General features: G+C 36.7%; 1 protein-coding gene across 3 annotated transcripts in view; it reads left to right on the top strand.

Moving 5' to 3' along the window:
* Nucleotides 1-27,055, top strand: part of LOC150093698 (kielin/chordin-like protein) — a 1,333,292-nt gene that overhangs the window by 449,529 nt on the left and 856,708 nt on the right. For all 3 annotated transcript variants that reach the window (XM_090412628.1, XM_090412627.1, XM_090412629.1), the window contains 2 exons: nt 12,456-12,597; nt 15,871-16,035. In XM_090412628.1, the coding sequence (XP_090268754.1) occupies nt 12,456-12,597; nt 15,871-16,035 (307 nt within the window). The remainder of the gene's footprint in view (nt 1-12,455; nt 12,598-15,870; nt 16,036-27,055) is intronic.

Below are 27,055 nucleotides of genomic sequence, written 5' to 3'. Positions count from 1 at the left end.
GTTTAAGCCAATAAGAATACAATTTGGTCAGCTAAATCCCAAATTGCCAGCCCATCCTCGTCCGTTCAGTATCCAGTTAGATACCCAACAGGGTGCACCACAAGAAGATGAGGATTGGACATTAGGTCAGAAGCCCTGGTGTTGGTTTTCTGCATTCCTTTAAAGGCTATGTGGAGGTCTTCTCTCAGTTATACAGCTTTGATCCTTAAGCACCCCTTGGTATCGATTGTACCATGTAATGAAGAATGAACAACACCTAAGCCTTTCTTTATGTATACAACTAATAAAGATTTGTCATGTCTAGACCACATTTGAATCGTAGTTAGTCTTTCCAGCTAAAAGCTACTCTCATTACTGACTGAGATATAGCTTGGTACTTCTAGCTATCATATTTCTTATAATTATTCATCTTCTCAGCTCACTAGTATTATGTCTAGGTTGCTATTCTTTTCTAGTAACATCATTCAGTTGCTTTTTTTGCTGTAATATACACATGCTTAGAAAGAAGCTAATGGACACCATAAATGTGAGGAACAGAAAGCCATGGCACCCACCTTAATAAGATGTAGGACCTCCTTTCGCTGTCATGACTGCAGAAGTCCTATGGGACATACTTTTGACCAGTGGATGATAGCGATCAATGGGAATTTTAGACCATTATTTCTTCTTGTTAGTTTGTAATGAGGTCCTTGATTGTTTTGGGCAGACATCCCATGACCTCATGGGATGTCTGCCCAAAACAATCAAGGATTATTGTTCATTAGGATTGAGATCAGGGCTCTGTGGAGGCCAGGTGAGTGGAGGGAAAGGGCATTCATATCCGCAAGCCATGAGGTGACAGTAGCAGCCTTATGACACCATGCATTATCTTGATGAAAGAGACAATGATCAGTTCTGTAGAAATACCACAAAGTAGAAAGCATTGCATTGTCGAGAATTTTCAGCTACTTCTCAGAGTTCAATGTTCGTGGCACCACAAACAGAGGTCCAAGGCCAAACTAAGAAAAACAGGACCATACCATCACACTGCCACAGTCTAATTTCATAGTTGGGGTTACACACACGGGTAAGAGACATTCACCAAGCATTTGCAGCATCTACACTATACTTGTCCATCTGGTCAGTAGAGGATGCAGCATGATTCATTGCTCCATAACACAGCTTTTCAAGCTTCCACATCCCTCTGTGCATGCTATTTGTACCAACGAGATGATGCTGCATTTTGGTTTGGATAATGTGGAGCTTGCATATTGCAGTCCTACTGTGTGAAGTCCAGGTAGTAAGCCTCGATTCTGAATGTTTTTGTTCAGATTTGTGTTCCAGTTGATGCCCAGAACTCTGCAATTAATGTTTTGGCCAAAGAATGGCTGTTATTACACGTTATCCTTCATAATACCCTACAGTCACATTCAGTGAATGTGGTGTCATCCACTGCAGTTAGCACTTGCATTTGACTCCCTGCACTTCCATCTCAGTATGATATCACTGAGAGTTGACAAATTTGACAATTTGCCAAACATCTCCAATGCATTCTTTCCATGCTGTGTGTGTGTGTGTGTGTAGAAAGTATTTTACCTTGGGTATAATAAATGTTAAAGATACCAAGTTATTTTAAACCTGGTTTTACTCCATTTCCCAAGTAAGCAAACAGACAAACAAGTCAAGTTTGCGCCTGCAAGTGTTGCAAGTCTAGCTGATCCTGCACGTAGTGCAAGACGAAGGCAACTCATGGTAAAAGTAGGATAATCTCTGATCACTAATCTTAATATTTACCCTTAATGCAAAGCACATCTCCTGGAGGGAGATGTGCTTTGCATTGATGTGCTTTTTAATACAAAGCATCATACATTGATGTGCTTTTTAATACAAAGCATCATACATCTCCTCCAGGAGATGTGCTTTGCATTAAGGGTAAATATTAAGATTAGTGATCAGAGCTTATTCTACTTTTACCATGAGTTGCCTTGGTCTTGCACTATGTGCAGGATCAGCTAGACTTGCAACACTTGCAGGTGCAAACTTGACTTGTTTGTCTGTTTGCTTACTTGGGAAATGGAGTAAAACCAGGTTTAAAATATCTTGGTATTTTTAACATATATATATATATATATATATATATATATATATATATATATATATATTCATTTTTAATATTAACTGACTTAAAACCTGAGAATTGTAACAAAATGATATTTATTTGAAAACGCAACATGTTTCATCGAGATTGACTTCATCAGGCGTTAAGAACATAGAAAGATATTAAAAGACACTGAAAATAACATTGAGACACTCTAAAGCTATACAATTATAAAGTTATAATATTCGACTGTGAATTACAGTTATTATGAACTTGAGCTATAGTCGATGTTAAAGTTCTATTGTTGTACACTTGTGCGTGTGTGGAACCACGCGATCTCCAGTATCTGATAGTAGAGCTGAAAGAGTCAGGCAAATTATAGCTGAGATTATTGTTCGTATGAAGCGGGTCCAAGGTGATTTCTTTTGACTCCACAATGTGGCGTTCCACCTCATCATGGCAAATGTGTAGGTTTGAAGTTATTGTCCAATTTACTTTATGTTGGCAGGTTTTGTTGTTCGTGTTTATTGAAAACAGGACATGGCCTGATAGGGCAGTTGCTCTGGTTCTCTTATAAGCAATATCTCTCTGGTGCTCCTCGAGATGTAGTAGGATAGATTTTTCCATTTGCCCATAGTAATCCTTTCCGCACTCACATGTGACCTTGTATACACCTGGGAATTGTAGAAGGTTGTGAGATTATTTATAGTTGTTGAAACGTGATCTTATTTTTGGCAGAGTCGAGAAGCACGTTTGTATGTTAAACTTCTTTACGATTCTACTCAGCTTTTTGGATAGTGTGCTGATATATGGCAAGACAATATGACCTTTGGAGTCGTCCTGTGTCTCTACGTTGCTACGTTGATGGTGGGATAATTGGTTGTTAATACTTTTTAAAGAGTAGCCATTGTTTTTAAAGGTCCATTTAAGATGTTGTAGTTCTTTTTTTAGTTCTTCTTCATCTGACAGTACAGATCTTGCATGATTTGCAAGAGTTGATATAATACCCAACTTTTGCACTGGATGGTGATGTGAGAACGCATGCAAATATCTGTTCATGTGTGTTGGCTTTCTAAATATAGAGACTTTTATTGATTCAGGCATCTTGGTGAGTTTAACATCTAGGAAAGAGATGGAACTATTTTCTTCAATCTCCATGGTCAATTTTATATCCTGATGGAGGTTGTTTAAGTGGTTGAGAAACCTGTGAAGATTCTCAATATCATGCTCCAGTTATGAAGAATATATCGTCCACATATCTAAGCCAAATTCTTGGTTTTAAACTAAAAGAGGAGATTGCCTTTTGTTCAAAATCCTCAAAAAAAATGTTGGCTAATACAGGAGAGAGTGGGCTTCCCATAGCTAATCCATTGACCTGTTTATATAGTTTACCTTCGAATTCAAAATAACCAGAGTTTACACAGTGAGATAGCAGAGAGAACATTTTATTTGAAATCTTGTTCTTTAAAATATGGAGAACGTCCTGTGTCGGAATGTTGGTAAAGAGTGCTACCACGTCAAAGCTCACCATGATGTCAGAAGATTTTAGTTTTAAGTCCTTTATTTTAGAGACAAAATCTGTTGAGTTTTTAATATAAGAAGAAGATTTTCCCGATTTTCCCCATAAGCTTTTAACGATGACGCCAGATATTTGGATAACCTGTATGTGGGTAAGTCAGTGCTGTCTATTATAGGTCTCAGTGGATAGTTTTCTTTGTGTACCTTAGGGAGACCATATAACCTTGGAATTCAGTGGGTGTAAAGAATGGATGGAAAGCCATGTATTTCATGGGATTTCTGTGGTCTTTTGTAGGAGATTATTGGTTCTATTGTGTATTTCTCTTGTTGGATCTCTCTCAATTTCCGAATAACTATCTGACTCTAACAATGTTAAGATTTTTTCTCGGTAGTCTATTTTATCTAGAACTACAGTTGCATTCCACTTATCAGCTTTTAAGATGACGACGTCCTTGTTAATCCGTAGATTTTTAATTGCAAGTCTCTCACCAGGGGATATATTATCAGAAGGAGGTTTTGCGTTGTTGATTGCAAGAATTGCTTCTATGCGAAGTAAACTCACATCTGCAGTAGGAAGTAGCGAAGCTGCTTTCTCCATCTTAGTTAAAAGTAGTTCTTTAGGAATGCATTTTGATGCCAACACAAAATTTAGACCTTTTTCGAGAATTTTCTCTTCATCGGGACTTAGCACGTATGATGATTTGTTAATCATCAAATGTTTAAGTCTGCTATGACAATTATTTAGAGTAGATTTTTCTTGTTTTGACTTGAGTAAGTTGAACTTTCTGATTAGCTTGTGTTTAAGTTTTGATATCGTAATGCATGGCGTGTACTTGAATCTTTAATGTAATTCCAAGAATCCAGGTCTAAGCAGGCTGCTAATTGGTTTTCTAATGATTTTTTTCTGTGAAAAGCAAAGATAGATTGCGTTTTGTATCGCAAATCCTCTCCGTTAAAAGATCTAATTTAGCTTTAGTGTAAATTCGGTGCGCTCTTTCTGTAGTAATGATTTCTTTAAATTGTAGGAACTGTGGAATAATTGAGGAAAACTTACATCTCTTCAAGAAGATAAGTCTGTTGATATTAATCCCAATGCCCCTGAGTGTCTTCTGATATGCTTTCGTAAGTGCACAATTACCCTCGTCAGAAGGGAAATGATGACTACTACTATTAACTTGGAGTTGGTATATGTTCATTTTTAATATTAACTGACTTAAAACCTGAGAATTGTAACAAAATGAGATTTATTTGAAAACGCAACATGTTTCGTCGAGATTGACTTCATCAGGCGTTAAGAACATAGAAAGATATTAAAAGACACTGAAAATAACATTGAGACACTTTAAAGCTATACAATTATAAAGTTATAATATTCGACTGTGAATTACAGTTATTATGAACTTGAGCTATAGGCCGTGTTAAAGTTCTATTGTTGTACACTTGTGCGTGTGTGGAACCACGCGATCTCCAGTATCTGATAGTAGAGCTGAAAGAGTCAGGCAAATTATAGCTGAGATTATTGTTCATATGAAGAGGGTCCAAGGTGATTTCTTTTGACTCCACAATGCGGCGTTCCACCTTATCATGGCAAATGTGTAGGTTTGAAGTTATTGTCCAATTTACTTCATGTTGGCAGCTTTCGTTGTTCGTGTTTATTGAAAACAGGACATGGCCCGACAGAGCAGTTGCTCTGGTTCTCTTATGAGCCGATCCTCATAACTAACATTGTATAGTCCTCATAAATAACATTACCCTCATCTTCAAACCTGCACACACACACACACACACACACACACACATATATATATATATATATATATGCAGGTTTGAACTGCACAGATACACTTATACATGGTTTTTTATTAATAAATATATTGGAAAATTTTTTGGAAATTTGCAACAATTTGAAAAAACCTAGAGACGAACTGAGCAGATTAGAAATATCGAAAAAATAAAGAAAAGTCATGGATGCATAAAATATATGTAGATATTAGTCTATTTTATCATTTTCTACCATATAAAATATACACATATATATTATAAAAAGTTAAAATTTATCAAAACTTATTATTATTATTATTATTTAGACCTCCATAGAGTCAAGAGACTCATCGTGGGAGATCATTCCTAGGAAACACAGTCTATCATACCACACCTTGAACTCATTGACCATTCTTGCTCTCACCACTCGATCAGGCAATGCATTCCATGGTTCAACCACCATCCACACAAAGAAACCACTCCTCACCCTCTTGCTCACAGCCTACTTTCACAGTCTCCAGGGATGATCCCTTGCCTTCACTCCTTCCTGCTGTTCCCAAGTGAAAGAACTCCCCAGGGTCCACCTTGTAACTGCCTCTTAACAGTTTAAAAGTCTTGAACATATACCTCTTCTTCTATCCACCAAACTCTGCAGTCCACATTCCTTCAGCCGATCCTCATAACTAACATTGTATAGTCCTCATAAATAACATTACCCTCATCTGTGCAGCACTGTATATAGTCCCTCACTAATTTCTTCAAGACCATAACAACTACTGATGACATACAAACTGTCCTATAATTTGACATTTCCAGTCTGCTACCACCCTTATGCAATGGCACTACAAGGGTGGTCTGAAAAGTTCTCGGCCTCGACCATAGATGACAACACTATTGGCAAGATTTTTTTTTTTCTAAGTTGGTACATCTGTCATAAGCATCTATGTGAAATTGCAAGTCATTCTATCAAGTAGTTATTTTGTAGTTTGTTTTATACAGCTGCCTGAAGCAAAAGTGTTGTCTGTATCCCTTGAAATAGATAAAATTGAGTATCTTGTGGTGATAAAATTTTTTGTAAAAGAAGGTTTAATGGCAAAAGAAATTCATTCAAAGTTCATAAAATTTATGGGCACTCTTTCTTCGTTTTTGACAATTAAGAAATGGGCTGCCGAGTTTAAATGTGGCCGTACCAGCCTTGAAAACGATCCATGTGAAGGACGTCCAAAAAGTATAACAACACCAGAAATCATTCATCAAGTGCATGATATGGTATTGGATGACTTGCAAGTCAAAGTGCATGAAAATGCTGAGACTATAGGCATTTCAAAAGAATGTGAGGATATATTTTGCATGAAGAATTGCAAATGAAAATGTTTTGCACAAGATGTGTGCAGCGCTTGCTCACAGCAGGTCAAAAACAAACTCGCATGAAAATCTTTGAACAGTGCTTGGAGCGTTTTAACAAGAATAAAACTGATTTTGTGCAATGATTTATTAATATGGATAATACTTGGATTCATCATTATACACCAGAATCCAAACAGCAGTCAAAACAGTGGACAGAAGGCGGTTGTTCAGTGCCAAAGAAGACAAAGTCAGTTTCATCAGTGTTTTGGGATGCTAGAGGCAATTTGTTTGTTTGTTAATTATCTTGAAAAGGGTAAAACAATAACCGGGGAATATTATTCCGATTTTTTAACCAGACTAGACGAAAAAATTCGTGAGAAAAAACCCGGTTTGCAGAAGAAAAAAATCATATTTCATCAGGACAATGCACCTGCCCACAAAGGTGTTTTGGCAATGGGAAAATTAAGGGATCTGCACTATGAATTGTTGGAACATCCACCCTATTCCCCAGATTTGGCTCCTTCTCACTTCTATCTCTTCCCAAAACTAAAACTCTTCCTCGCCTGTCAGCATTTTTCTTTGAATCAAGAGGTGATTGCAACTGTAGAGGGGTATTTTGCAGATCTTACTTAGAATCACAACAGGGATGGGATAATGGTGCTGCAGCATCGCTGGAATAAATGTACTAGTCTTAAGGGAGATTATGTTGAAAAATAAAAATAATTCTGAAATCATGAATTCGTTTTTTTCATTGTTATGCTGAGAACATTTCAGACCACCTTCATATCTTACCTTCGTTCCATTCCTTGGGTACCTTTTGCACAGCCAGACTTTCATTGAAAAGCCAGGTGAATTGAGCTGTTAGTTCTTTACTACATTCTCTCAAAACCCATGGTGAAATACCATCCAATCCCACCAGCTTTACCTACATCCAGAGAACTCAGTATTTGGAACACACTCTCTTCTTGCACCTTTAAACCTTGAACCTGCCCTATCCCTGTAGTATTAAAATCTACATCTCCAGGATGAAATACTCCAATTAAAATGTTCATTGAACAATTCCACTATGTCCTCGGCATCAGTCACTCTATTCCCATTTTTATCCTACAATATCATTCTTCCACAATAATTTCTCCTCCTACTGGCCACATTGCTAAAAAATTTCCTAGGATTTTCTTTGGATCTTAGTGCCAATCTCTTCTCATATTCCAGTTTTGCCTTCCTCACTATACTAGTCACTCTCCTGGCCTGAGTCTTATATTTTTCATGCATCTGCCTTCCATCCCTCTCCTTATATCTCTTTCACACCTGCAGTTCCTGTTTGATATTGTTTGTCATCCACTTTATACCAAATTGTGTCCGCTTCTTCACTCGTGGAATACAGCTTGCTATTGCTGCTAACAAGTATTTCTTCACAATTTCCCAAGCACTAACAATATCCTGGCCTTCCAATTCCACCCTCAATGGAACTGTCCCAAGTTGATATCTGAGACTATTATAATCACCCACCTTATAATTCCAAATACGTTATTTTCTTTGACACTCCTGCATGTCTATTCATCTTCCAAGTCAAAACCACATAAAACAAACTACTAAGAGAGAGATGTCATCTCAGATATCAGCTCTTCTGATGCTGTGACCAAATCCAAAACTCTTGAACCTCTTGTTCCCTGTAGTACATGTTGCCTAAGACATTTGTCCCTCAAAAATTCTAGAAATTTCATTCCCTTATTACCGCGTGCATTTTTCTCTTCCCAGCTTATACTGCTGTAGTTAAAATCTCCCATATCAATCATTCTTCTTGCACTTGCCAAACTCAACTGCCTAAACATCTATGCACACAAACACTTAACATGGTCATTTGCAGTTGATCGAAATGTAAAGATGCAGTGTTAAATCAGAACTGTATAAAATTAACTGTTACTAATTAGTTAAATTAATTAATTAGCATAAAATTTTTTTATCAATTTATTCATTCATAAGCTAGGCTACTGTGAAGCAATCATATCAGTTACACTAGGCTACCATAAAGTAATCATATTGCTGCTGCTTTATCAATGCACGAATCGTTATACCTGTAAATAAAGTGAATCATTTCTTACTTAAATATAAAGAGCTAATAAGCTTCATTTTGGCAATATAAACATTATTTAAATTAAGGGGATATTAAATCCCACATTGTTTTAAAACCGAATAAGAAACTCAAAGGATAACTTTCATGTTATCCTTTCATTTTTGTTTTCTACTGCTAGTAACGCGTATAACATCTATAGTGTTTTGTAATATATAAGACAACATTGATGTAGGTACTGACAGACATATGATTCATCTTGTAAACAGATGATGTAAACTTATGGTATCGCTAAATACAGTACAGTAGTGTAAATGTATTTTCACTTCCTTATGATTTTGTTTAATAACATTTTCTTTTCTCTAGCTTACTTATTGTAAGAATATACTATATTTATATACATGCATAAATACCATATAAAATATGTGTTAATTGACTGTTTACGTTATTGGTAAGGCTCCAGTCAACAGTAGGCTATTAGTAGTTAAGTTTTTTGGAGTCAAAAGTTATACATGGATTTTGAAATAAAGTGGGGGGAAGGCAACCTTAATCCCCACGTAGTTCAAGGGTCAACTGTCAAATAAAATAGTATATATATATATATATATATATATATAGAGAGAGAGAGAGAGAGAGAGAGAGAGAGAGAGAGAGAGAGTTTTTTTTTTAATGCAAGGGACATCCAGAAACTAAGTTTTATTTGGTTGTGAACAAATGAAATGACATTTTTAATATTATTTTAATGCCTGATACTTCTTTACATATTTGTCCCTACATTGAGACATTTGTAATATCAGGGTACGCTTTTTTGTATTTCTCCCTCCATCATTAAAGTAGTCTACCACCAGTGATTTGATCTAATCTTTTCATGGCTGCCTTCATTCCATTATTGCTGTTTAAATGTGTTGCTTCTGACAACTGAAGAAAAGTTTATAATTATTGGATGAAATATTTGGGCTATTGTATGGATGTTGGAAGACTTCCCAGTCTCCAGTTGATCACTTTCCAATACTGCTGATCACACATCCCATGTTGACATGTTTGATCAGCAGTATGGGATTGTACATTGTCATGAAAAATAAAACAATTCCAGAGATGCTTTGTCTTTTGTTTTCAATCGGCTTCTGCAATTTATGAATCTGCAGAAAATAAATCTGTATTTAATTTCATTCCTTGAGATATAAAGCTAATGAGCAAAATACAGACAGTATTCATTATCTTTAGAGGAAAGCATTTACTTGAATTTCGTTACCATCATCATCATCATCATCTCATCATCATAACACTAATTATGGGTATAGACTATATTGGTCTGTTCCGGTCTCAATATCCATCCAGTATCCTTTTTTAAGGTCTACCCTGCCTTCTCTTTCCAATTGGCTTATATTTTAGTGTTTGTTTAGGATATTGGATGTTGGGCCATTTGGTTTACATGTTCAATCCATTTTTGTTTATAATTGTTTAGTTTTTCTTCTATTGATTTTGTTTTTAGTTCTTTTAAAATGTCTTCATTACTTTTTTGATCTAATAATGTGTATTTTGCAGTTCTTCTCATAAATCTCATTTCACTTGTTTTTATTCTTCATTTATCTTGTTTGTTTATTGCCCAAATTTCACTGCCATATAATAATGTGGGCACTGCTAGAGTATTGTGTATTTTCAAGCATGTTTTTTCTTTTTGTATTAGATTTGTATTGAGTGTTCTATTTATCAGGCTTATAATCTGTAAAAATGTTGAAGTTTTTCATTTTATGTCTTTTTCTCCTTCGTATGATATTTCACATCCAAGATAACTGAAAGTATTTATCTGTTCTATTATTTTATGATTAATAACTATTTTGCTTCTAACTGGAGCAAAATTTCTATGCAAATTTTCATTCCAAAATGTTCTACTATAATGTTTAAATTATATATTGCTCTTTGTAAATTGTCTTTCTTATCTGATATTATTACCTGATCATCTGCAAATAATAGGGTATTTATTTTGTTATTCCAGGAAATTTCTATACCTTGATTGTTTAAGATGTTCCACTGTATTAATATTTCATTAATGTAAATATTGAAAAGAGTTGGAGACAGAGGGCATCCCTGTCTTACTCCTTGGTTTATAGATTGGTTTTCAGACATCTTTTCATTTATTTTTATTTTTATTTCATTATCTTTATATATATTTTACAAATTAAATTCTCTTCTTTTTTTCTAAGTAGTTTTAAACAGAAAGCTGCATCCATTGTAGAGCATCCTTTTCTCAATCCATTTTGACATTCTAATAATATTTTTTCACTGTATATTTTTAGTTTTTCATTAAGTATTCTGCTATATATTTTGTAGCATGTTGTCAATAAACTAATACCTCTGTTGTTAGCAGGTTTTGTTTTATCCCTTTTTTAAATATAGGTATTATTATGCTTGTATTCCATTCTATTGGTATTTGTCCATTTGTATATTATTATTATTATTGTTATTATTCAGGCCTCCATGGAGTCAAAAGACTCATTGTGGGAGGTCCTATCTAACAAAGTCTATCATACCACTCCTTAAACTCATTGATCGTTCTTGCAGGCACTAACGCTGAGCAAAAAATGGCTGAAGAAAACAACTGAAGTCAGTCCTAGAGTCCTAAAGAGTGCCACCTAGTGGGCCAAATTGAGTACTATTTGTACTATGGTCCCAAACAGTATCACCTGAAGTTCGTAATTACATAAACATCTTCCAAAAACCATCTCGATTTGACCTACCCAGGAATATATGGACTACGGTTAACAGAATTCGTACAGGCCATGGTGTATGTGGAGACTTACTTTCAAAGTTGAGTAAGATACCAAATCCCCACTGTCCCTGTGGAGCCGAGACCCAAACCATTTGCCATATAGTACAGGAATGTGATATGACGGCATATCCAGATGACTTTAAGGATATCTTTGACCAATCCCCAGAGGCGATCAATTGGATTAAAAACCTATGGGTTTAAAAACCTTTGGGTAGTGGCCCTTCCCTTAATGCTTAACATTATACATATCTGCAAGGAGATGTGTTTTGCATTAATGGAGATACTGAGATAGGAGTGTTGGTAGCTTACTCCACCTTTGCAAGGAGTTGCCCGTGTTGTACCACCTTACCCCAGTCCTGAAGATACTTTCAGGCGCAAACTTTGTTTGCACACGCTTGAATAAAGGATTAAACTAAATTTATTAAAAACCTAAATGTTAAAATATGATTAATCTTCTGCCTGATGCTTGTCATAAATTTTATGTTTGTATTTGCCGGAATGTAGATGTTTTACTTTTTATTTATATTATCATATATGTGTATCTTATCTATATTCATGTGTATTTTATCTTATTGTCTTTTAACAATGTGTACATGCCATACGATAAATAAATAACAACTGGCAAAATTTTAAATTTTCTTACTAATTTTACAACATGATGAGTTTATTAATGCACGGAAAATTGACGCTATGTCTGTCGTATACTTCTTGATTTCTGCAGCTTCACTGTGCAGGTGTATCCCTACTTCCCACCTGTGTCACTAGTATGTGTAATCATATCTTAGTTTCTTGATGTGCTTTGTATATATAATTATATATATATATATATTTTTTTTTTCTCACTTTTTTATATAAGATATGGGAAATGAAACCTTTTAATGCTCTTTCATCACAAATATCTGTATTTTTAGATAACAAGTTGTGAAAAAAATTTTTCTGCTATCACACCATGTCACCAGTATCCTAATGCAGAGTGTATTCTCTCATTCTGCAACTCTTGTTCTGCTGTGTGGCATATTGATGGACAGCCAGTGGACTGCAACAAGGAAATTGGCAAGTTTGACATTTTCATATACAACTTTAAAAAGTGTTTAGTATTTTATTTTACAGCTGTATAAATAAAAAAAAAAAATGTGTGCATACACAGTCTATATACCAACCACTCTCCATGCAAATAACTGTCTCCTCACTTCCTTGCCAACACTTTCTTTATAGAATTTTCAGAGAGCACCTCTTGGTAGAACCTCTTGATCCCCCTCCCCCATTGTCTGAAAATTTCTTCCATGATAATCCAGTAACAGTACCCTTACTGAACTATATTTTAATCATATCTTCTCTCCAACCTCCTATTCATGAAGCTTTGCAAATTGCATTCTCTCAATCTGTCTTCATATCTCATATTCTAAAGACTAGTTACCACATTTGTGAAACTTTTCTGGACCCTTCATAAAATATTCTCATCACCACGAAAACCAGCTGACTAAATATGCATGTAATAATCTATTTGATGCTTGATCAAGACCTTATGCATTGATACTATAAACTTTTTATTTCTGAATACTAAGGTCATCTGCATCATTGCCATTGTCTGATGTGATGATTTCACAGCTTGTACTGTGTGACCACTGAACTTTAGGTTCTTGTCCACCACCAATTCTAGATCTCAACTTCTCTAATTTCTTTAAAGTTTACCCATAAAATGTATACTTTGCATCCATCATTGTTTGCCAAAGTTAAGAACTTTACACTTTACAACACTGAACTAATAGTTCCACTTACCTGCTCATTCTTACAATCTTCAAATCCTCTTTTAAGACCATAGTGTATGCTTGAGTCATCATTGTTCTTATCAATTTTGCATCTGCAAATGGTGCATATCTCCAGTTAAATTTTTTTTATTTGATTTTTATGGTGGAAAACATCAACGATCATAATGTGCCAGGACACAGGTTTCAGCGGTACACATGGTAAACAGTTAGTAGAACAATCACAAACAACCATGCCCTTAGTGGGATTCAAACCTGCAGCCTCTTGGCTTCTTTCCACTCCCTTTGAACCTTGCCACAGCTGAGACTTAGATTAAACAACTTCATCAGAAGTACTGCCAATTCTCTTGCACATTCTCATAGCAAATGAGCTGACTTATTATCTGATCTCACTGCTGTATTCCCATTGATATATTTCAATGTGTTGAATTCCTTCAGTTCATATACCTCAATTCTCCCATTAGCCTCTGTCACATCAGTAACTGCAACTTCTCCACCTGAATGATTCACCCTTGCAAAGTGATCATCTCTAAAGCAACTCATCTGTTTCTTATACTTCTGTCACTTTCCTAGCGAATTAGGTTATCCTTCCATAATCATTTCTTTCTCTTTCTTGCTACACAGTGAAAAGAATTGTTTGGGGATTTACTTTGGCCTTCTTTGCTACTTTTCTCTCTTAATGTGATTTAGCTTTACTTATTGTACTAGTTACTCTTCTTGTCTGTGCTTTATATTACTCATCTTACCATAATCATTCTACTTTCTACTTGCCACATATAGAAAAATATCTCTAGAATTTTCACCTTCCTAGCCTGCTGTTTATACTTTTGGTTCAATTAGGTCTGCAGACACACACACACACACACACACACACACACACATTGCATTGATTTAGGAAGTTTAGTTAGGAAGTACAGACAGAGGATGGAGGAATTCTTTAAAAGCATGTGCATTGCTAGTAGCAGTGGTCGATTATTCCGTACATCCTGTTTTAAAATATTTCATAAAGTAAATCATTATTTGTTTATATTTTGTTATTAGATCTGAATTACCCATGGAAGACAGAAGTGCTTCTCAGAGAAAATCGTACACAGCGCAGTCCAAGCTTGAAGTGGTAGAAGTAGCAAAGGAAAAAGGGAATTGTGAAGCCAGTAGATTGTTCAGTGTAGGAGAAAATAGTGTTCATGAATGGCGAAAGGCTTGAGCAGTCCTGAAATGTTTACATATAAGGAAACCTGCTATGAGGTTTAGAAGGTGCTTGTGGCCAACCATAGAAAAAAAACTGTTTGATTGGGTTGTTAGTGAAAGAGCTAAAGGTATGAGAATATCTACTGCCTGTGTGTTGCAGGAATTGAAAAGAATTGTGCAAAACAATAATATAAAGGATTTCAAGCCCCCCTCCCCATCTTGGGTTTTTGAATTTATGAAGAGAAATAATTTAAGTGTGTGCTCCTCCACTAGTGTTGGACAAAATTTGCTGTGTGACTGGGAAGCGAAAGTAGCTAAATTTCATTTGTTTCTGAGAGAAAACTTGTGTGGGGGTTGATGCTTGTCACTTTGGGAATATGGATGAGGTTCCTGTAAGTTTTGACATGCCTAGTTCTAGGACTGAATCTGAAGAGAGCAAAAGAGGTTTCAGTTGCTACAACAGTGCACAAAAGGTCTAACTTTACTGTGGTTCTCTGTGTAACTGTAGATTGTTCCAAACTGCCACCGATGGTGATTTTCAAAAGAAAGACTGTTCCAAAAGGTTGTGATTCCAAAGATATTATTGTTACTGCTAATGATAAAGGTTGGATAAATTTCGAGGTTATGAAATTTTGGTTGGAGAATGTGTGGCGAAAGAGAAAAATGGCATTTTTCAACCCAAAATCTTTTTTTAGTGCTGGATTCATGTAGGACACACACAACAGCAAAAGTTAAAACAATTGTAAGTATTCCAAATTGGCCATCATTCTAGGTGGTTTAACAAAAAACTCTAACCCCTTGATCTTGCAGTAAATAAACCATTCAAAGACAATTTGCGGGCTAAGTGGGAAGGATGATGAATGATGAATGGCATCCATGAATATAACAAAACAAGGCAGATGAAAAGAATGTCATATAAAGATATAGTTGCATGGATTGCAGAAAGTTGGGCTACTGTAAGTGAAAACTGTGTTAGAAATGGTTTCATTAAAGTACAAGGGAATGCAGTGGTGTCCGGTGACAATGATTATGAAGCTGAAGAAATACCAAACGAAATTTTTAACTCAATTGATTCTTTCAGTATTGAGTCTGATGAAGAATTTTTTGGATTTGAATAGTGTAATGTTCAATAAATATTAAGTAATACTTCTACCTTAGTTTTGTTATTATATTTGATTTACCTCTCATACCTTTCAAATGTATACCGCACATGTTCATTTTTAATGAATTTAGACTTTTTTGTATAGATAACGCGCGTTATCTATCGAAAAATACGATAATTAATTTTGAATGCATTTTAATAATTTCATCCTTTGCTACAATATTATTATGAAAATATTATGTTAATAATTATTATATTTTATTTCGGTAGATCACTGCAACCCAAATCCTTGCAATAATGGTGGAGTCTGCATTCCTTCTCACTGGCCTCATGAACCTGAATTAATAAGCTGTAAATGTGCACCAGGCTTTGAAGGTCCATTTTGTGAATATCATGCTAGTCAAGTTTGCTATCTTCCTTTGGATTCAGGAAGTGGTAAGTATATTATCATGTGTGTGTGCATATGCTTCTAAATAAGTCAAGTATCCTTGTCTCCAAAAAATAAAAAATAGTCATATAAACAATTATAAAGAGTGAATTTAGTAATAATAGCATTTGGTATAATGACATTATTTTCATCTATCACAGTTGTACTGTAAAAAAATTTGTTTTTTCTTTTGCCATTAAATTAATTAGATTGAAATGAAATTCGAATCACTCCAAAATGTGAGACTTTTATTACAAATTTCCATAAATTATCTTCAGTTCACCTTGAAACAAGGCTGAAGACATTCTGGAGATGATCAAGTATATATTGCATGATTTGGAGGAAATGGTATTGATTGGAGGAAATGGTATAAAGACAGCTGTTGCAGAATGTGTGGTGGAGATACTTAATGAGCAGTTCATAAAGATCTTTCAATCTTGTGAATGTGACTTCATGGAGAGATTAAGAGCAGTTGATGATGGGGAGGAGAGACTGACTGTAAGTGAGGAAGAGGTGTTTGGGGAGTTGAGTAAACTAGATGTAAATAAGGCTGTGGGACTTGATAATATATCACCGCGTATTCTGAAGGAATGCCAGAGAGTTGACACCTGCCTTGACATATTTTTTTAATACGAGTCTTGCACTTGGTCAAGTCCCTAAAGAGTGGAAGGAGGGCAAGATTGTGCCACTTCATAAAGGAGGTGATCAAACTCAAGCATCAAACTATAGGCCTATCTGTGTGTCAGGTGTTGTGGTTAAGTTGTTGGAGAAGCTTGTGAGAACTAGGATCCAGAGTTGGGTTGACAACAATGGTATAATCTTTGATGGACAGCATGGATTTGCTAAAGGGAGGTCGTGTTTTAGTAATCTACTTACTTATTACAATAAAGTGACTGCTTCCTTGGACAGAGGAGAAGGATACACAGTAATATATTTGGATTTTGCAAAAGCTTTTGATAGAGTACCACATGATAAGTTGACAGTCAAACTAGAGCAGATGGGGTTGGATATTAGATTAGTGCATTGGATTGGAGACTGGCTATCTGATAGGTATCAAAAAGTTGTGTATGGGGGTGCAATATCCAGGAAAAGGAAAGTCACTAGTGGAGTGCCTCAGGGATCTGGTTTAGGGCCATTACTATTTAACTTGTATATTAATGATATTGGCAAAGATTTGGATGGAGATATTCAGTTGTTTGCAGATGATGCAAAGTTGGGACGAACCATAAAGAGTAGTGAAGATGTTGTGGCCTTGCAAGAAGACTTGAATAAATTGAGTGATTGGGCAAGCAAATGGGGATGTGAGTTCAATGTTGCAAAATGTAAGGTTTTAAAATTTGGAAAACAAAGATGGGATGCAGAATTTATGCTTGGTGAGAATATATTGTTGGAAGTAGAGGAAATAAGAGATCTGGGAGTGATAGTGGATAAGGATCTAAAATTTAGGGGACACATCGCCAAAATTGTGAAGACAACACAAAGACTTCTGGGAATGATGAGGAGGACACTGACGTGTAGAAGTAGGGAGATTCTTGTTCCATTGTATAAGGCTTTGATTAGGCCACACATGGACTATTGTGCCCAGATTTGGTCACCTAGTTTTCAGAAGGATGAAGAGATGTTGGAAAGGGTGCAAAGGCGACTGACTAAGGTAGTTTCTGACCTCTGGAATGTCGAGTATGAGGAAAGATTGAAAAGATGTAATTTGCAGAGTCTAGTGGAGAGAAGGAAGAGGGGAGATATGATAGAGACCTACAAGTTGGTAAGGGGTTGTTATAGGATCAATGGTGGAGAAGTTCTACAGAGAATAGTGGGAGATCAGGGGAGAACCAGAGGTCATGCCTGGAAACTGTATAAAGAGGGTGTGAGTAGGGGAGTGAGAGGCAGGTTTTTTTCGTGCAGAGTTGTGAATGATTGGAATGCCTTGCCTGAGAGTGTGGTGTCTGCAAGGAGTTTGAATGTATTTAAGACCCGGTATGATGAGATGTGTGTGAGATAAAAGGACCTCCTAGATGAGTCTTTGATTCCATGAGGTCTTGTTTAATGATAATAATAATAATAATAATTTCATTGTCTGGGGCTAAATCTCAAACGTCAAAAACATTGGTGTAACTGATGTTTTGGAACCACTGTGATGTATTCTGAGCTTCACTGAAGTCCAGTCAATTTGCAGCAGCTAAATCCTCTGCTTACCTTCCTTTATCTAATGCCAACAGGCATTAGACTGAAGGAAACTATCTAGGGAAGAACTATTGTTGGGTGGAGTCAAAGTGTGAAGCCTACACTCTTTAGAGGAAACTAAACAGTTATTAGGCATCACTAGGTGATAGATTAATTTCTTCATCCAGTGTTATACAATCACTTTGCCTATTGGAAACTTGAAGTGACCAGAAACGAATTTTGAATTACAGTGCAAAGTCTCTGTTTATTATTTCCTTATTCATGCAATATCATGAATAAGGAAATTTTTTAGAATTGCATCAGACATCATGGAGAGACTCAGCATTTCTTCTTATTAATGGTGCAACTTTAAAATGGTTATTGCGCAGACTGGTCACTAGATAATATATTTGAACAAACCTAATAGTAATTTGAAAATTAAGGAAACTTACCTTTCCTAGATGTTTTAATTTCAAAAAAAGCAGAGGGAGCTTCTCTTTTAGCAAATACCATAAGCCCACTCATACATTACCTACGTTTCTCTTCCTTGCATCATATATATTGCAAAAATTAGGTATTATACATATGCTGCATAAAAAAAAAAAGGATGCATTCTATTACAGGAGATGAAGAGAGATGGCTGGTGGAACAATAGAGAGTGGCTTTAGCAATAAAGAGAGGGCATGATGCAGAAAAGATGATAGTTATGGTGGGTACAAATGACCTGAGTGGTAGTATAAATCAGGTAGCAAAAGATTTAAGAACATTGTTAGATATCATGAAGAAGAAAAGTGTCAATGGGAGGATAGTGCGTGTACTGCCTCGTTTTGACAGTTATGAGTTAAGTAGAAGAGCGATGATAATGAATGATATGATTTCCAGAATGTGCAAAAAAAAGAGGTCTGGAATTTGTTGATGTCTGGAGTGTGTTTGAAGGCAAAAGACAGCTGTATGCAAGAGGTGGGTTGCATCCGAACATGGAAGGTCATAAGCTATTGAAGAAGTTACTGTTTTCTGAACAATTTGAAGTAATTGGGCAGGGAAACTAAAATTGGAAAGGTTGAGTGTAAGAGGGAGAAACTTAAGCAGTGATTGTATAATTTTTGATCCTTATTCATGGAATAAATTGCAGAATAGAGGGGATAAAAATCGGAATGGGACTACTGAAATTAGTGACATGTATATCCGTTCTAAAGCTGGTACAAGAACTAAAGGGAATCTGCAATTTTTGTATACAAATGCAAGAAGCATTCAAAATAAGAGGGAAGAATTTTGGGCCAATGCAATCTCACCAAAAGTTGTAGGCATTAGTGAAACTTGACTGTCAGCAGAAAATGTGGTCACTGGAATTGAATGTGATGGGTACAGTATTTTCAGGGAGGATAGAGAAGATAGAACAGGGGGAGGAGTACTGTTGATGATAGCTGATGAGTTGCAGCCAAAGAAAGTAGTATATCAAGATGATAGACATATGAATGATAGTACATTTGAGGCAGTCTAGTGTGAAATAGTGACCAACGCAACCAAATATACAGTTGGTTGCTGCTATAGGCCAGGGGGTATATGGTTGATATTGAATTCATGCATCAGCAATTAGTGCAATGAATCCAGGGTTAGTGATTATTATGGGGGAATTTTAATTATGATGATATCAATTGGAAGGAGGAAATATCACATTGCAGAAAAGAAATGGAATTTATACATCTTCTATGAGATAATTACTTGAAACAGCACATAACTGAAGGGACACGTGGTGTGAGAGTGTTGGACCTGATCATTGGTTCAGGAGATATATGCATAAGTAAGGTGTCCTCGTTACCTCCAATTGGTGAGAGTGATCATGTGATATTAATTTGGGAGGTTGCAAATGGATTTCTCTCTTAAGTAGGGATATATACCAAACTACAGGTTAGGCAATTATAACAAGCTTTGGAGTGAGCTTGCAGCAGTCCCATGGCAGAACATATTGCAGGGGAAAGATGTTAGCAGTACATGGGATAAAATCTGAGGAAGGCAATATCAGATTGTGTCCCCATGGTCAGGAAGACAAACAAGGTGGGCATTAGATGGATAAGTAGTAGCATCAAGCTGGATCTGCAAAAAAAGAAAATTTTATGGAGAATTTACGAGGAGAAAGGTGATCAGTACACCCATGAGCAGTATAAGGCTCAAGCGAGGAAGGTTACCAGCATAGTAAGAAAAGCTAAATCAGATTATGAAAAGACCTTAGCCAAGGAGATAAAGGGTAATCCCAAAGAGTTCTTCCACTTTGTGGCAAGTAAAAGGCAGAATGACTTCAGAAGGTATCGAGGTGACCAATTCAGATGTAATAGTAGAGTTACTGAGTGATCACTTTTCAGAAGTCCATCACCCAAGTGAGAATATCTCTGTACCTGTAACAATAACTAATGTGAGAATTGAAGTTAAGAAATCAGAGGTACTTAGTATATTGCAAAATTTAAATGCCAACACTGCTGTAGGTTTAGATGGAATATCAGCTCGGGTGTTGCATGAATGTGCAAAGGAATTGTGAATGCCTCATACCTGGTTATTTAATTTAAGTTTGAACTCTGGTATGGTCCCTAGGGAGTGAAATGAAAGCAAAGTAGTTCCTTTGCATAAAGGTAGCTCTAAAACTGCAGTACTTAATTACAGACCAATCACCATCTTAGGAGTGGTGGTAAAAGTATTGGAAAAGTTGGTTAAAGACAAAATTCAAGAATGGGTGGATCGGGATATGATACTCTATAGGGGCCAACATGGTTTTGTTAAAGGTCGATTCTGCCCTTAGCAATTTATTAGTTTTTTATAATAGAATGACATCTGAGTTGGACAAAGGAAATGGCTACACAGTGGTACTTCTGGATTTTGCTAAGGCTTTTGACAGGATACTGCATGGAATACTGTTGTGCAAATTGGAGCAAATGGGAATGGATACTAAACTGGTGATATGGATAGGGAGAGGTAGCAGAAGGTGGTGTATGGAGGATCAGAGTCCAGGATGAGGCAGGTGACCATTGGTGTGCCTCAGGGCTCTATGCTTGGGCCATTGTTGTTTAATTTGTACTTAAATGATATAGGACATTACTTAAAGGGAAATATTCAGTTGTTTGCTGATGATACAAAGTTGGGTAGTGCAATAAAAAATCAAGCTGATGTTGAGAGTTTTCAGGATGATTTAAATAAGCTGGTAATGGATGTCAGTTCAATCTGGAAAAGTGTAAAGTTATGCATTTTGGGATTAAAAGATTACCAGTTGTGTACTACATTGATGGAACGGTATTCCAAGAGATTGATGAGACTAGGGACTTAGGGTGTTGGTAGATAGGGAGATGAAGTTCAGGGGACACATTACTAAGGTGTCCAAGATTACACATTGGATTGCTTGGTTATTGAGGAACATACTCTAACATCCAGAGATAAAGAAGTTATTATTCCCCTTTATAAAGCATTGATACTTCCACATTTGGATTATTGTGCTCAGGTCTGCTCACCTGAATTCCTTGGAGATGTGGAGGTTGCATAGAGGGTTCAGAGGAGAGTGACTAAGTTGGTGAGTGATGTAAAAAATGCTCCCTACATTGATAGATTGAGAGCTTGTGGATTGCAGAGGTTGGTTGATAGGCAGAGAACAGGGGATATGATGGAAACATTTATGTTACTAAAAGGTTTTTATAAGATTGATGTAGGAGAAATGTTTCAGCTGTGTGATAGTGATGAAAGAACAAGAGGTCATCCCTGGAAATTAAGGAAAAGTGTGGTTAACAATAGTGTGAGAACGAGGTTTTTCACCTGGAGGGTGGGGAATGAGTGGAATTCATTGCCTGACTCAGTTGTGAGTTCTTCATCTGTAAATGAATTCAAGAAGAGATATGATAGATATTGTTTTGATAGTTTGGGTCTCCTGCGATGAGTCTACTGACTCCATGGAGATACCTGTAATAATAATAATAACTTAAAAATAACCAAACCATAGTTAACTAAACCCTAACCAATAGCATTCGATATAGTTTCACTTATTTATGTGTTTAATTATTACTTTTTATGATTTTATTTTTTATCTTTTCTTGTTTTCTTTTGTTCCTCACTAGAGATCAGGTTAGGGTCAACAGTCGACCATAGCAGTAATTGCCATAACTTACTATAGTGTATTTTAATGTATTTGCTTCTCTCAGTGTGTATATATATATATATATGTCCTGATGGTGGCCTTGAGATAAAGGTTGAAACATCAAGTGTTATTTTAATTTAAAATAGTAAGCCATGGGAGTTTACCTCTATAATTCATGTGGAGGTAAACACAAATATATAGTGTATATATTTGTGTTTACCTATTACTTATACACTATATATTTGTGTTTACCACAAATATGTAATGTATAAGTCTTATATACACTATACATAACAGTGTATATAAGACTTATATACACTATTTAAACGAAATATATAACGCATAAGTCTTATATTTACTATAATATGTGTTAATTTTTTTAGATTTTTCAGAGAATATCACCATGTTAGAATTTAAGGAACATTAATAGACTGCCAATTTGGATTGAACATCTTTTCTTAGGCATTCATGGGCTAGAATATACAGACAGATTGGCTTGAAGACACATGCAATTTACAGACAAAACATACTAATTGTGGTGGTGGGAAACAGATGGCATTGGTGTAGATGATAGTAATGGCGGTTCATGTATTTGGTGGATTACTTGGTGGAGACAGAGTTCTAGAGTAGGTGCCCTCCCACAATGAGTCTTTGGACTCCTTGAAGGCATCATGTAATAATAATAATGATAGAAGTTTTTCCATCATAATAGTTATCAGCTCTCTATCTCATCTCATTGGGGGAAAGCATATGTCTTATGCTTGCCCCCCCCCCCTTTCTATCCTTTTCCATTTCTCACCTTTTTTTTTTTTTTTTTTCACTAAATTCTTGTTAGGTTTGATAACTTAAAAAAGACTGAGAAGAAAATTAATAACAACAATAACAAAAAAAAAATCTGCTGATGCCTTTTATTCTTCATAAGGAGTAGGTGAAGCTGTTTTAGTTCTAATTTTTTGGAGACTACCATGGACTGTTAGTCTCATATAAAGAGGTGATATTATAGAGACATTAAGGGGAAAGTCAACCTCGACTCTACTGTTAGCCAATCAGAGATAGTTGGCCAAGACTATCACTAATTTTGCTAGGCAGGTACGAATGACCTGAGGATAGTATGAAGGTCTGAATAGGCTTTTAGCTACAGATGTTAATGAATGCAAATTGCTGCACTTTGGAGTGCAGAGATATAAGTGATTTTAATTTGGATTTCAGTAGGTTCGTTAAGTGTGAGGTCTGTTATATGTATTCCTTCGATTACATAAATGATTTGTGGATGTTTAGTGCGGATGGAAGAAGGGTGTGTGCGAAATGTGACCTGAACGAGGAATTGATGAATGCGAATATGAAGTTGATAACAGAAAGTGCTAGTACCGATTGTGTCGTGAGTGCACGTTTGAAAGAGGATGGCGGGAAAGACAGGCGAAAAAATGTTAAAAAATCAGGAAAAAAGAAAAAGAGCGATTTGACAACCGTAACGGATGTTAAAAGGGACGAAAGTGAGGCGGAAAGAAACGAAATTGAGAGAACGAATGAAAGTAGAAATGGCGTGGTGCAGAAATCGCAAGTAAAAAAAATCGAAAGAATGAATGATTGCGAAAAAAGAATGACTGATGGCGAAAGTTGGACGCATGTTGGAACGAAAGTACTGAACCAAAGAAAGATGAATGACAGTAAAAGTGAGAAGAATGATAGCGAACGTTGGACGCATGTTAGTCCGAAAGTACGGAAACAAAGAAAGATATGTGAGAGTGAAAGTGAGAAGAATGACAGTGAAAGTTGGACGTATGTTGGACCGAAAGTACGGAAACAAAGAAGGATGAATGAGAGGGAAAGTGAGAAGAGAGGGTCGAGAGTTAGAAAGTTAGAAAGATTTAATGATAGAGTGAATGTGTCGCGAGGTTCAGAAGGTGAATTGGATTGGATGAAGCAAGAAATGAAATGGATGCGGAATGAAATTAAGAGAATGCAGGTCAAAACTATTAAAATAAATCATGATGGCATGAAAGAGTTAACAAAAGATGAGCGAGTGGCATTGTATGGTGACTCCATTATTAAAGGTGTGCTAGAGGATAAAATGCACAAGGTATGTTTTCCAGGCGGTAAAATGAGTAGAGTGATTGAGGCATTGAATATGAGGCGGGAACGAGCAAAAGAGTTAATTGTATTAATTGGTACGAATGATTTGAGAGAGAACAAGGAGCATGTCAGAATGAATGTCAGGAGACTGCTTGGAAAGATAAAGGAGAATAGTGTGACAGGAAGGGTGGTCAGTGTGTTGCCTAGGTATGATTGTGGTGAAATGAGGCGGAGAGCAAGGATTATGAATGATATTCTGGCTGAAATGTGTGAGGAGATGGGAGTAGAGTTTGTTAATGTGTGGAATGAGTTTGAGGGACGAAGTGAGCTGTATGGGAGCGATGGACTGCATTTGAGTGGTTATGGTGTGAGTCGCTTGGAGAGACTGCTGCTGGAAGGTAGAGAAGTGAATAGAGAGAATGAATCAGATCGAGAGGGGAGTGATGTGGAAGAGCAGGAGAGTAAGACAGGAGAGATTGAAGGAGTGGAAATGAATGTGGAAGTGAGTGGTATGAGTATAGATAATGAGAGAATGGGTGTGCAAGAGGAACAGGGAAACGGGGAGGCTCAGGGTGGACAGGGATACACAGCGTGAGAAAGGTGGATGCTCCAAGAGGAGGTGAGAGAATGTGTAGGCAGGAAAGTAATGGGATGATCAGGGATCAAAAGGAAACAGATGGAATTGCAAAGGGTTCTAAAATGAAGAAGCAGAAAGGGAAATGGCCCCAGTCCAGCATGGAGAGATCACATCGAGTGAGTGGTATCAGTGGAACTAGCTGTAGATCCAGAAATGAGTTGTTGTGTTTGTATACCAATGCTAGAAGTATAAGAAACAAGGCGGATGAAATGGTTGCACTAATTGCGTCTGTGCACCCAGAGATTGTCGGAATAAGTGAGACATGGTTAGATGAGGATGACATCCTGACAGGAATAGAGATGGAAAGGTATGATGTGTTTCGTGAGGATAGAAGGGGTAAAAAGGGAGGGGGAGTGCTATTGATGATAGAGAAAGAGTTATGTCCATACAAGGTAGAGATGGAAGGGGGAAATGGGGCCAGTGGTTTTGAGGCAGTATGGTGTGAGATAGAGGTGAATAGATTCAAATACTTGGTGGGATGTTGTTATAGACCTGGTAATGTGGATGGTGGTGATAGTGAAATGTATAGTCAAATAAGCCAAGCAAATAAGAAAAGGATGATCATTATGGGTGATTTTAATTATGGCAATATAGATTGGAATGAAGAGATAGCAACTGGAAGTAAAGGAAATGAGTTTCTTGAGTTTTTGAGGGATAACTACCTCAGACAGTATGTAACAGAGGGCACAAGAGGATTAAGGGTCTTGGATTTGGTCATCTCATCGGAGGATGTAATTATCAATGAGGTATCAAATCATCCACCAATTGGCGAAAGTGACCATGAGGTGATTACTTGGGTGGTTGCCAGCAGTGCAAGGACCCCTGTGAAAAAAGGGTATATGTGGAACTACAAGGGGGGTGATTATGAAGAGCTCAGGAGACAGCTTGCAGGTGTAGCATGGAATGAGGAGTTAGCTGGAAAAGAGATCAATGCAGCTTGGGGGATTTTCAAAAAATATTTAGTGGATGCAATGTCTAAATGTATACCACGGGTGAGAAGGTTAAATAAGTTAGGTGTGAGATGGATGAATAAAGAGATTAAGCATGCAATACAGAGAAAAAGGGCATTGTGGAGGCAGCATAAGAGAAGTGGAAGTAACCAATTTCATGAGTTCTACAAAGACCAGGCAAGGAGAGTGACTTGGTTGGTGAGAGTAGCTAAAGAGAGGTATGAACAGCAGTTAGCTAATGAAGCTAAAAAGAATCCTAGGGAGTTCTTTCGATATGTAGCCAGCAAAAGAAAGAATGATTATGGAAGGATGACATTGATTGGAGGAAATGGTATAAAGACAGCTGTTGCAGAATGTGTGGTGGAGATACTTAATGAGCAGTTCATAAAGATCTTTCAATCTTGTGAATGTGACTTCATGGAGAGATTAAGAGCAGTTGATGATGGGGAGGAGAGACTGACTGTAAGTGAGCAAGAGGTGTTTGGGGAGTTGAGTAAACTAGATGTAAATAAGGCTGTGGGACTTGATAATATATCACCGCGTATTCTGAAGGAATGTGCCAGAGAGTTGACACCTGCCTTGACATATTTTTTTAATACGAGTCTTGCACTTGGTCAAGTCCCTAAAGAGTGGAAGGAGGGCAAGATTGTGCCACTTCATAAAGGAGGTGATCGAACTCAAGCATCAAACTATAGGCCTATCTGTGTGTCAGGTGTTGTGGTTAAGTTGTTGGAGAAGCTTGTGAGAACTAGGATCCAGAGTTGGGTTGACAACAATGGTATAATCTTTGATGGACAGCATGGATTTGCTAAAGGGAGGTCGTGTTTTAGTAATCTACTTACTTATTACAATAAAGTGACTGCTTCCTTGGACAGAGGAGAAGGATACACAGTAATATACTTGGATTTCGCAAAAGCTTTTGATAGAGTGCCTCATGATAAGTTGACAGTCAAACTAGAGCAGATGGGGTTGGATATTAGATTAGTGCATTGGATTGGAGACTGGCTATCTGATAGGTATCAACAAGTTGTGTATGGGGGTGCAATATCCAGGAAAAGGAGAGTCACTAGTGGAGTGCCTCAGGGATCTGTTTTGGG

The sequence above is a fragment of the Typopeltis vanoorti genome, chromosome 23 (assembly GCF_054136105.1).
Source record: "Typopeltis vanoorti isolate ZY-2024b chromosome 23, IOZ_Tvanoo_1.0, whole genome shotgun sequence".
NCBI lineage: Eukaryota > Metazoa > Arthropoda > Arachnida > Uropygi > Thelyphonidae > Typopeltis > Typopeltis vanoorti.
This window is presented reverse-complemented; position numbering and strand designations above follow the sequence as displayed.